This window comes from Notolepis coatsorum (genome assembly GCF_963971535.1).
Source record: "Notolepis coatsorum genome assembly, chromosome: 17".
In the NCBI taxonomy this organism is placed as follows: domain Eukaryota; kingdom Metazoa; phylum Chordata; class Actinopteri; order Aulopiformes; family Paralepididae; genus Notolepis; species Notolepis coatsorum.
In genome coordinates, this window is record NC_140181.1 from 64,960,473 (window position 1) to 64,973,465 (window position 12,993).

The 12,993-nt window shown below is 45.3% G+C and overlaps 1 protein-coding gene across 1 annotated transcript in view; it reads right to left on the minus strand.

Moving 5' to 3' along the window:
- ampd2b (adenosine monophosphate deaminase 2b) overlaps positions 1-3,869 on the minus strand; it is a gene marked incomplete at its 5' end in the record, with an annotated part of 100,354 nt that extends 96,485 nt beyond the window's left edge. The window contains one exon of the mRNA XM_084334194.1: positions 3,764-3,869. Coding sequence (XP_084190320.1) covers positions 3,764-3,869 — 106 coding nt within the window. The remainder of the gene's footprint in view (positions 1-3,763) is intronic.
- Between the last annotated feature and the right edge of the window lie 9,124 nt (positions 3,870-12,993).

The following is a 12,993-nucleotide window of genomic DNA, read 5'->3' on the forward strand; positions in this document are numbered from 1 at the left end:
CACAAGCCACGGCAATGGGGGGGGGGGTCTGCTGCTGATGGAGACTCAGTGTTCAGGGTAACAGAGCATGAGGTGAGGCGGACCTTTAAAAAAGTGAATATCAGGAAGGCAGCAGGACCGGACGGCATCCCCGGCCGCGTCCTAAAAGTCTGTGCCGACCAACTGGCCCCGGTATTCACTGACATATTTAACCTGTCCTTAGAACAGGCTGTCATCCCCACCTGCCTGAAGAAGCACTATTATCCCTGTACCCAAAAAATCCAAGCCTGCTTGCCTCAACGACTACCGCCCTGTAGCTCTCACCTCCATAGCCATGAAGTGCTTTGAGAAGCTAGTAAAGGGCTACATCTGCTCCTCCCTCCCCATCAACATGGACCCCCTGCAATTTGCATACCGCCCCAACAGGTCCACGGAGGAAGCCATAGCCCATGTGCTGCACACAGCAGCATCACACCTGGACAAGAGGAAGGGGAACTATGTGAGAATGCTATTCATCGACTACAGCTCGGCATTCAATACCATAGTCCCCTCCAAACTCATAGCCAAGCTCAGGGACCTGGGCTTGAACTATGACCTCTGCCAGTGGGTCTTGGACTTCCTGACGGGCAGACCCCAGGTGGTGAGAGCAGGCAACTGCACCTCCTCATCCATCACCCTCAACATAGGGGCCCCCCAGGGCTGTGTTCTGAGTCCCCTCCTCTACTCCCTGTACACACACGACTGTGTGGCTCAGCGGAGTAGCAACACAATCATCAAATTTGCTGACGACACAGTGGTGGTGGGCCTGATCTCTGCCAACGACGAGAGGGCCTACCTGGAAGAGGTCAAGGTCCTGGCGGGATGGTGCCAGGAAAACAGCCTCTCCCTGAACGTCAGCAAAACAAAGGAGATGATTGTGGACTTCAGGAGGTCGGGGGTCAAGGACTACAGCCCCCTCAGCATCGACGGGGCACCGGTTGAGAGAGTCAACAGCTTTAAGTACCTCGGAGCCTACATATCCGAGGACTTGACATGGACCACACACATTGACAGTGTTGTGAAGAAGGCACGACAATGCCTCTACTTCCTCAGGCGCCTAAGGAAGTTCCAAGTCAGTCAGAAGATCCTTAAGAACTTCTACTCATGTACAATAGAGAGCATCCTGACTGGCAACATCACCTCCTGGTTTGGGAATAGCACTGCACAAGACCGAAGCAGACTACAAAGAGTGACACGTTCAGCCGAACGCACAATCGGAGGGGGGCTCCCCACCCTCCAGAACATTTACAACACGCGGTGCAGGGGCAAGGCTAAGATAATCATTAAAGACTCCAGTCACCCGAACAACTGCCTCTTTGAACTGCTGCGGTCAGGCAAGCGATACCGGAGTCTCAAGGCGAGCACAGAAAGACTCAGAAGAAGCTTCTATCCCCAGGCCATCAGGCTGCTTAACGAACAATGAACACTACACAACAACAACCATCAAATGCACATAGCACACACATCCACACGCACACACTCACTTTAAACAAACACACTGTAGCACCCACTCCCCACACTTTATAGCACACACTCACTTTAAACAAACACACTGTAGCACCCACTCCCCACACTTTATATTTATTGATGAAGGATTGCACTACAACTCGTACACCTTACTGTAAATTGTACCTAAATTGTACCTCATCCCATTTCTGCTTTGCACTATATAATATTGTACATTAGTACACTGCATAGTATTGTATATTATATGGTAACTCAGTTACGTCTATTCTGCATCGAGCATTGTACATATGTCTATACTGAACACTGTGACCTCATTTTCTACTTCTAATTTACATGCTATACTATGTTATTTGATACTATCTTGTCTAGCACAGTCTCTGGAGCGTAACAGTAAGAAGCATTTTGTATGAAAGTATTCTGTACTTCTGTATGACAACTATTAAAGAAACTTGACAGTACAGTCAATTATGGCAGACACTCAATAGACGGCACAGTGACAAAGAGATAACGTTTACAGTATTTTATTATCAATAGCAAATATACAACTGAGAATTACTTGGTCGCTCTTTTATGGCGAATGATATTAGAATGTCAGAGTATCAAAGTCAGTGGGAATGAATCATTCCTAGGCTAAGGATACTAGACCGGAACGCTGCATGGCGTGAGATGGCGATATAGGGGGGCAAACGAGGGTATAGCTGGAGACTGGTGATTTCCCCCACGGAGTGGTAAGCTCCAGAGGATTGAAGAATAGACGGATACTCCGGCTGGCCTGGTCACTTGAAGAAAGGGGGTCTCATACGGATCCGGTCCTTGTAATCCAAGTGCTCGTTAGCAGGGTAATAGCTCTTAATCCAAAGCCCAACGGCAGTGATGATAGCTAGCCAGCTTCGTCCTCGAAGCTAGCCCGATGCAGATCTTCAGGGTAGTTAAATCCAAACGACAATGGTATTAACGATGCTCTTCTCCACGGTACTACGTTTCCACAAGTCACTATAATCCACCAACAATGGTTCTACAATATCATGGTCGTATCTAAGGAGCTACTAGTTATCCGTAACGATACACCGCGGTAGGTTCCACTGCTCACATGTCCAATAGTTCTGCTGCTAGGTTCACCTCGTGTTCTGATACTAATTACGTTAAGTCCACACACACTTGCTAAGGTTCACACTAGTTACTAGGTTCACGCTTCACTCTGCTACTAGACGAACTTACTGCTGCATTAGATTAGGTCGAACTGCGTTAACTGTAATGACGAACTGCTGCTGTTTGCGCCTTCCACAATATATATACTTAGAGTGCTTTCTAGGGCGCAACCGAATCTCTTGTCCGGAATCAATGCGCTGGCCAAGGGCATGTCTCAACTTGTCCAGACTCGTCTTTGAACTTGTCTGGGGGGCGCGATTCTTGGCGCCGCCAGTGTCAAGGGCGTTATCCAATGAGGAAAGCGAATAATGCTATGATTCAAACGGAGGCTTAAAGGGATATAGCTTATATATATAAATAATATACAAGTTATATAAAACAATAAAACTTAGATTCTCAGTGTTAATCTGGCCCTTCAGAACAATTATGTTTATTACCATGACACATGGCTTAACACAGGCTGAGAGTGCACATTAAACAGTAGCCGGTACGGTGGCCGCTATAACCGTGTATCAAAGGGCATATAGTGAATGCTCTACAGTACTGAAAGTGTTAACCCTTTGTAGTGTGGTAGTGAAAGGGTTAGCCTTCTGTAGTGTGGTAGTGAAAGTGTTAACCCTTTGTCGTGTGGTAGTGCAAGGGTTAACATGCATAATATCAGCATATGGCATTCCAGTGAAATGATTAGTAATAATATCGATGTGACGTTGACAACTATTACGACTGTATGCTATTACTTTAGGAATCTGGCTGATGCTATATAACATACAGGGGGTGTTTGAACATAAAAGAAAGAAAGCACTGCAGGGGGGCTGGACTCTCCAATCAACAGGTCTGCAATTCCCCAAACTACTCGCAGACAGAAGTTCTTGATTCACAAATATGAGTTAGATGGGTTAATGATGTTTATTTCCCCTGCAGTATGCTCCACCCCATCAGAGATGACACAGAACAGCTGGTAAACATAACAAACAATGTATTTTTACTCCGGTACACTAGTTTTCATAGAGCATCTCGGCTCTCGTTCTCAATGATTCTGCAGTGTTAGAATGTGTGAGACCAACACCCCCCCCCCTTCCCCTCTCCACCAACATCCTCCCCCTCCAGCCCCATGGGTTTCTCCACTTACCTGGGCTAGAAGCGTACTGCAGGCTGCCCCTCTTCCTGAAGGGGGAAACGGGCTTGGGTTTGGCCCCGGCTCCTGCTGCCGGCCCTGGGGGCAGGTTGGAGGACATGTTGCCAGACAGTAGGTTCTCTCAGCAGCCCGGTGTGGAAAGAGAAAGAGAGAGACAGAGAGAGAGAGAGAAACGCTGTGTGATCTGGAGCTGCAACCACACAGCAGCGTCAAGTGAGCGAGAGAGCAGAGGAGGAAAGAACAGATAGAGGAGGAGTAGAGAAACAGGAGGAGGAGGAGAGAGGCTGCAGAGAGAGTGGAGGAAAGGAGAGGAAGGGAAGATGCAGCACAGATGCTGAGAACCAGAGGGGGTTTGATTGAAGTGGGGTGGGCGTGTGTGTGTGTGTGTGTGAGTGAGTGTGAGGAGGGATTTCCAGAGAGGTTGGTCCAGCGTGGGGCTGCAGAGCATCCCTCTGTTCTCATGCGGCAGTGAGTCAAGCTCCGCCCCCTCCACGCCTCCCATACATAACTGCAGTGTTGTCAGAGAGGGGAGGGTGACGGTGCTTGGCTTCCCCCTGCCACATACTACACACACACACACACACACACACACACACACACACACAGACAGAGAGTAGAGTTCACATTAGCACACTGCTCCTGCCCACTCATTCTGTTGCCATGGCAACCGCAAACCCATGTGGTTGAGGAAAACCAACGAGGAGAGAAATGGTTATGGAGAAGTGGTTACGGAAGAGCTGAGTGCAAAAGAAACCTCACCAATACATCCTTATGTCATGTCAACCTACAGTATATATAGTGTCTGATAGAATATCTGGTGGCCACAGATCTATCTAGGAGGGCAGTGAGACAGAGGGGGATGGATGTGAGAGGAGGTGAGTAGTGAGTGTGTCGTGAGAGAAGCAGCAGTGACAAGAGGAGCCTAGTGGTGAGAAGCAAAGCACACTTTGAAAACAAGCCAGTGGACTGGAAAACGCCTCTGGGGAAGGAGGAACAGAGAGAGGGAGGGAGGAACAGAGAGAGGGAGGGAGGAACATAGAGAGGGAGGAAGGGAATGCTGGGTGGCTGCCGACGCTTAAGGTCATCTGCTTCCAGGCACAAGGTGGCTTGTCAGTAATCACTAGGGATGTAGCGATACACAGATTTCGCGATTCGATACGCATTTCGATTTTGAGGCCATGATTCGGTTAGATTTTTTATCCTTTATGCGTTCAAATGTATTCATATACTACAGAGCTCTACTGTAGTGACTTTTCAGTTACAAACGCTTCAAGGACAGAACTCACGCCCCAGTCCAGCTATACGTATCCTAATTACTAGGACAGCCGTTTCAATTGCAAATCACTGGTAGCACCATTCATGTTTCTACACTAAGAGATGCGTTAGGAACTGGAGACTACAGTATATCACTTTGGAATAAAATCTTTCATTAAAATCTTTTAGTAAATGTTATATCAATTACTCACCCTGTGATGCCTTTTTTTAAATCTAGAAAACGGTAGAAATACTTGATGAATTGAAGTTAATGGAGATTTGTTTTAACAACAGCAAAACTATATCAAAATATCCGTTTACAAACTCTCTCACAACTTGTGCAGTATAATCCAAGTCTAATTTATTCAGGCATATGCTCAGTAGCCTACTTCACAAACATGCATTTTCTAGCAAAAGGCAGCACTTAACCACACATTTTTTTGTTAGCAAGGTTTTTGTGAAAATGCACGTTTTGTGAAGTAGGCCTACTGAGCATACAACTTGATAAATGAGACTTGGATTATACTGCACAAGTTGTGAGAGAGTTTGTAAACGGATGTTTTGATATAGTTTTGCTGTTGTTAAAACAAATCTCTGTTATAAATTCATCAAGTATTTTAATATTTTTTTCACATTTTTGGGATTCTGCGTTCACAGCGGAGACATGTGAGAAGAAATAAAATCCTCATGAATTCAAGTCATCACACAGTGAGTAATTGACACATAAATCATAATAGTAAATACTCCTATGCTAATAGCAGTAGCCATACCATACCACCAAGTAGATACATCACTAAACAGACACTACAAAGCTTGTTAGGGTATAAAACTAAAATAATAATTCTGTGCATAAAATCAGTCTTCCATTCATTGTGATGGGACAGCTCCAGATTTCATACCTGATGACATCATGCATATGACTTCTGGCTTTGTTTGGGAGAGAGTAGCTCCTGTTCACGAATATTGATTGTACTTTCCTTGTTCATTTGGTTACATCCATTTGCAGAATGATAATATAGGAAAGGTGGGCATTTTAACAGATTTGTAGATTGCCTGGACTATTCAATTAGTCCATTAAAACCCATGGTCAATCAATCAATTGTAGTCTGTTACAGCCTAAACCTGGATATAGACCGAGTATTCTGAATCCATTCAAACTTGTTATTTACCTAAGCAATATCACACACGAGATTGTGATGAATATCAGCATGGCTGTGATTCGGTCGTAGGTACCTACCTACCAGTCGCATCGAAGATAATCACAGACCCGCAGATCGAGTACCGAAGATAATCAGCCTTGCTGATGTTCAACTTCAGTATAACAGCACAACCTCGAGTGTGATATTTGTTTTACAATCGCCATTAATAACAGTAATACGCGACGACAACAGGTTATGATGCGTTTGTTTATTGAATAATTTATTTAGCTCCGCCAACAAATAGTGCCACAATTGCCCTCTTGAATTTGGGCCGTTGCCAGCAGGTTAACCGTCCTGAACACAAACATTTTCCCTGCACAACTGGCTACTTTGTACTACAAAGTCTACCCACGTTACTGCCGACCAGCTACCTTGTATTATACATTAATCTGGACGTTTACAGTTCTTTATGGAAATATATCCATCTTTGTGTAAGTTTGTTAGAATCGGATATTGATAACCTGTGCGGCGGAGTGATACAAAGTCCCAGTGCTGTTATAATGAATCAACACTCATGGAATGCCTCTTCTCCAATACCAACTGTTGTAATATGTGATATCTTAGCCCCTTTCGGGACTGTAAAATCACGCCAACGTTGTTGTCGCTCGTCCAACAATGTTGGCGTGATTTTACAGTCCCGAAGGGGGCTAGTGATATCTTAGTAGCTGCCTATATCCCTATTAATTTATATAGCTGCTTACAGGACATTTCACATTATTACAAAGTATCACAAGTATTTTGCAGGACATCATAACAAATCCTCTTATCGGGATTGTTTACATCACCGACACCACATACATATGAATCGATTTTGTACCGTCGTTCCAGAAAGCGTGTAAAGTCGCTTGTCCACAAATGCAGATGACAGCACATTATGGAATCCCTCCAAAAGCTCTCCGTGTTTTACATAACAAAAGCCCTCTGGAGCCAGCTGAAAATCACCCAGCAGCCTGGCAGAACTGCTCCCATTCAGTCCTGAGACAGACTCATTATGTAGGCCTGCTACTACTGTATACTGTGAGAACTAGCGGTGTAATTGTAAATTGTGTATGCTTTCAGAAATAATTAGTTATGCATTTGTTATTTCACTTGTGATTGAAATCTGTTAATTCATTTGTGAGGATGCCCAACAGAAAGAATAAAAATGCAACGTCAAACTGCATTTGAGGAGCCATACACTCATTATTGCTGTGCACACAATGGAGCTAGCGCCCTCCTGTGGCAACAGGAAGTGGTGAAATTGACTGCACATAACAATACATTGTGGCCGTGAATTTTATTCATGACACTTCGACAAAAGTATCACATGAAAACAACAAAATTGTTGCCACAACAGCGTCGAATCGGATTATACTGTAGGCTTGATGACTGTTTGTTGATCTGGATGAAAAAAGTATGTTGTTCATAGCTTAATACCACATTATTAGTCATGGTGGCTCTTGGCTCTTGACTTTCTCTGGCCAGGAGAAGGATCAAGCACCCCACCAATTCTGTGAGCTTGCCTCTTATTAAGCTTAGGGACGAACTATAAAGCTGGGAACGGGGTTAGGGACGAACAGGTGAGGGGTGTAAGGGGAGAGGAAGGGGAGGATACAGGGGGGGGGGGTGGGGGTGACAGAGGCCTTAGATGGAACTTCCACAACACCATGTGATTTGGATGGAATGTATAACTGCAAACACGTGGACTATTCAGAGCATTTAAAAAATGGTTGTTCATCTCAAGGGTTCATTCTTAAAAACCAGTCAACCACAAATCCCTACCTATACTTTCCATCCTCTTCTCACAGGCTTCTCTTTGCTCTAACCACTGGCTCCCTGCAGAGCAGTGGCTGATTGATTGATTGATTGATTGAAAACTTTATTAACAGATTGCAGAATGGGTACAGTACAGTACAGCTCAATACATACAATTGTTAAAGGGATGCAGACCAGAGAAAGACTTTCATCTTGTTTACATCAGGGTCCCCCATTTTCAATTCATCATAACATATATGACATACACGACATACAGATAGACATTTATGACATACCAGATTTGCAAATACAGTACTGTTTGTGATACAAAAAGAGTCCCACAAAAGAGTATATACATTTGACGTAGAAACTGTACATTGGAGGAGGTTGGGTAGGTGGGGTGGGGGGGGGTGGGGGGGCTGTACATTGGAGGTGGGGGGGGGGGGGGTTGGGTAGGAGGGGTGGGTGGGGGACACTGTACAACTGTACAAGCAAAACTGTACATTGGAATATTGACAACCATACTTGGTCATTTACTGTACATTGGAGGGGGTTGGGTTAGGACATTTACAGGGGCCAGTTTCGAATTGCAGTCTCCCGTAGGTGTTCTTTGAGAGTGGTTTTGAAAGTGGGTAGTGATTCACATTCCTTTACAGCTTTGGGTAGGGCGTTCCACATTGATGTGGCATAATTGCGAAACGTGTTTAGTCCCTTGTTTGAGCCGAATCTGGGTTTAACATGATTTGTGGAGCTCCCTCTGGTGTTGTGATCGTGGTATTCACTGACCTTTGGGAAGTATTTTGACATATACATGGGTACCTTGGTCGTGTAGTGTATCTTGTAGACCAGGCCCATTGCAAGTTGCTGTACTCTGTCGTCTACTCTAAGCCATCCTAGGTTGTCAAAGTGGGCAGGGGTGAGGTGGGTTCTAGGAGTAAGGTCAAGCAGTAGTCTGACCAGTTTGTTTTGAGATGTTTGTAATTTTGTTTTTAGCGCCTTTGAGGTGCTTTGGTACCATGAGGTGCAAGCATAGTCGTAGTACCCTTGAATGAGTGCTCCTGCCAGAGTCTTCAGGGTATTCTTGTTTACCAGTGAGGAGATCCGGTACAAGAATCGAGTTCGTTGGTTGACTTTTTTTATTACATTGGATGCCATTTTGTCACAGGAAAGATTTGCCTCTAGGATGGAAGTTTGGAACCCAGGTAGGTAATTTCTTCTTTCCTTGTGACAATACCTTGTGCCTACAGCATACCTTGTGTATCCCCAGATATAATGTGGCTTATCATGGAATATGCTCTGTGGCTATGACAGACGAAAATATGGAGGTAAAAGCAATTGGTTTTGATAGTCTATCAGTGAGCTGGATGCAATCCTACCTTGAGGGGAGAGAACAGATGGTGGAGGTAAACAGTACCCTATCCCCCCCCCTCACAGTGAGCTGTGGTGTTCCACAAGGAAGCATACTAGGACCGCTACTGTTCCTAATTTATGCAAAGGACATGTCGTCAGCTTGTGACTGCAACTTGTTCTTGTTCGCGGACGACTCAGCCCTGCTGGTCTCTGACAAGAAACAAGTTACAGGTTGAAAAAACCCTCAGCTCAGAACTCGGCAGAATCTGCACCTGGCTCGCTGATAACAAACTATCATTACACCTGGGTAAAACAGAGTCCATTCTCTTCGGATCAAATAACAAACTCAGCAAGACCGACGGCTTCTCAGTTACAGTGGGTGACAATATTGTCACAAGGAAAGACGAAATTACATACCTAGGTTCCATCCTAGAGGCAAATCTTTCCTGTGACAAAATGGCATCCAATGTAATAAAAAAAGTCAACCAACGAACTAGATTCTTGTACCGGATCTGCTCTCTGGTAAACAAGAATACCACTTGTATTCATTCAAGGGTACTATGACTATGCTTGCACCTCATGGTACCAAAGTACCTCAAAGGCGCTAAAAACAAGATTACAAACATCACAAAACAAACTGGTCAGACTACTACTTGAAATTACTCCTAGAACCCACCTCACCCCTGCCCACTTTGACTACCTAGGATGGCTTAGAGTAGAAGACAGAGTACAGCAACTTGCAATGGGCCTGGTCTACGAGATACACTACACGACTAAGATACCCATGCACATGTCAAAATACTTCCCAAAGGTCAGTGAATACCACGACCACAACACCAGAGGGAGCTCCACAAATCATGTTAAACCCAGATTCGGCTCAAACAAGGGACTAAACACGTTTAGCAATTATGCCACATCAATGTGGAACGCCCTACCCAAAGCTGTAAAGGAATGTGAATCACTACCCACTTTCAAAACCACTCTCAAAGAACACCTACGGGAGACTGCAATTCGAAACTGGCCCCTGTAAATGTCCTAACCCAACCCCCTCCAATGTACAAGTTTCAAGTTTCTTTAACACTTTGGTTGCCTTGGGTTAAATTAATGATATACCATAGATTGCCAGCGCTATTTGTCTATGGAGAAAGTCCCCTTCTTTGCAGGGCTATAACTTTTTAAATTCTATTGCTACATTGCCATTATTAGGGCCCATTCAAAGTCCTATATGTATTGTTCATTGTGTAGCAACGTTAAACTTTTTCATTCACATATTCATAGTAAAGTATGGTCTAATGTATAAGTATGTTTTCATCTCTTTCTGCAGCTTTCTCCAGAACGTGATATATAGCCCCAAATGCATTATATTGATGATGAAATACAGTTTGATGGCAATCAGCGCGATATAAAAAATTCCAACTAGACGTACTTCTAGAAGTTACTACACGTCATCTGATGTTGACCGGATGGGCGAGGGGGCGTTTATAATTCCGTGGGCAGCGTTATACCAATCATCTAATGTGGGTCAAATGTTGATAAAAGCAGTTAGTATCGAAGATGGTAACGTTACACGCTGAAACTCACCCCAGTCTCCGCGCGCCGTTGGGCGATCATCGTCGAGCAGACATTTTATCATTATGGGATATATTATTACCCGGTCCATCTCCAGCTTGTATAATGGTATATACGTCCAAATCATGTTGTTTATCGAGTTATTGGCAATCGATCGCTATGTAGTGTGACGAGCTAGAGTGCCGGAACCTATACCGAGTGGCCGGAAGCAATACGGACGTCTAGCACAACCTCTACTGCGCTTCCTGTTAAGCGGTTGCGCCGATCGGCCACCAGATGGCGCTCCTGAACCGCCAGAGAGCTCAGTGGGTCCTGCTGGTGGATCTCAGGCCAGCGGAGGGACATTATGAATCCGATCGCAGATTTTTGAAATATTGATATAAGGACGCTGTACAGCGTCCCCCGGCAACTTTAGCATGGCCAGGAAAGACGTCTAAAGACGTGTCCCGGCAGTCAAAGTGTTAATAGTTGTCATACAGAAGTACAGAATACTTTTATACAAAATGCTTCTTACTGTTACGCTCCAGAGACTGTGCTAGACAAGATAAGTATGAAATAAAATAGTATAGCATGTAAAATAGAAGTAAAAATAGAGGTCACAGTGTTCAGTATAGACATATGTACAATGTTCGATGCAGAATAGAAGTAACTGAGTTACCATACAATATACAATATACTATGCAATGTACTAATATACAATACTATATAGTGCAAAGCAGAAATGGGATGAGGTACAATTTACAGTAAGGTGTACGAGTTGTAGTGCAAATCCTTTACCAATAAATATAAAGTGTGTTTAGGTGATCTAAAGTGTGGAGAGTGGGTGCTGCAGTGTGTTGTTTGTTTAAAGTGAGTGTGTGCGTGTGGATGTGTGTGCTGTGTGCATTTGATGGTTGTTGCATAGTGTTTATTGTTCGTTGAGCAGCCTGATGGCCTGGGGAGTCTTTCTGTGCTCGCCTTGAGACTCCGGTATCGCTTGCCTGACCGCAGCAGTTCAAAGAGGCAGTTGTTCGGGTGGCTGGAGTCCTTGATGATTCTCTTAGCCTTACCTCTGCACCGCTTGTTGTAAATGTTCTGGAGGGTGGGAAGCCCCCCTCCAATTGTGCGTTCGGCTGAACGTGTCACTCTTTGTAGTCTGCTTCGGTCTTGTGCAGTGCTATTCCCAAACCAGGAGGTGATGTTGCCAGTCAGGATGCTCTCTATTGTACATGAGTAGAAGTTCTTAAGGATCTTCTGACTGACTTGGAACTTCCTTAGGCGCCTGAGGAAGTAGAGGCATTGTCGTGCCTTCTTCACAACACTGTCAATGTGTGTGGTCCATGTCAAGTCCTCGGATATGTGGGCTCCGAGGTACTTAAAACTGTTCACTCTCTCAACCAGTGCCCCGTCGATGCTGAGGGGGCTGTAGTCCTTGACCCCCGACCTCCTAAAGTCCACAATTATCTCCTTTGTTTTGCTGACGTTCAGGGAGAGGCTGTTCTCCTGGCACCATCCCGCCAGGACCTTGACCTCTTCCAGGTAGGCCCTCTCATCGTTTGCAGAGATCAGGCCCACCACTACTGTGTCGTCAGCAAATTTTATGATTGTGTTGTTACTCCGCTGAGCCACACAGTCGTGTGTGTACAGGGAGTAGAGGAGGGGACTCAGAACACAGCCCTGGGGGGCCCCTATGTTGAGGGTGATGGATGAGGAGGTGCAGTTGCCTGCTCTCACCACCTGGGGTCTGCCCGTCAGGAAGTCCAAGACCCACTGGCAGAGGTCATAGTTCAAGCCCAGGTCCCTGAGCTTGGCTATGAGTTTGGAGGGGACTATGGTATTGAATGCCGAGCTGTAGTCGATGAATAGCATTCTCACATAGTTCCCCTTCCTCTTGTCCAGGTGTGATGCTGCTGTGTGCAGCACATGGGCTATGGCGTCCTCCGTGGACCTGTTGGGGCGGTATGCAAATTGCAGGGGGTCCAGGTTGATGGGGAGGGAGGAGCAGATGTAGCCCTTTACTAGCTTCTCAAAGCACTTCATGGCTATGGAGGTGAGAGCTACAGGGCGGTAGTCGTTGAGGCAAGCAGGCTTGGATTTTTTAGGTACAGGGATGACAGTGGACTTCTTCAGGCAGGTGGG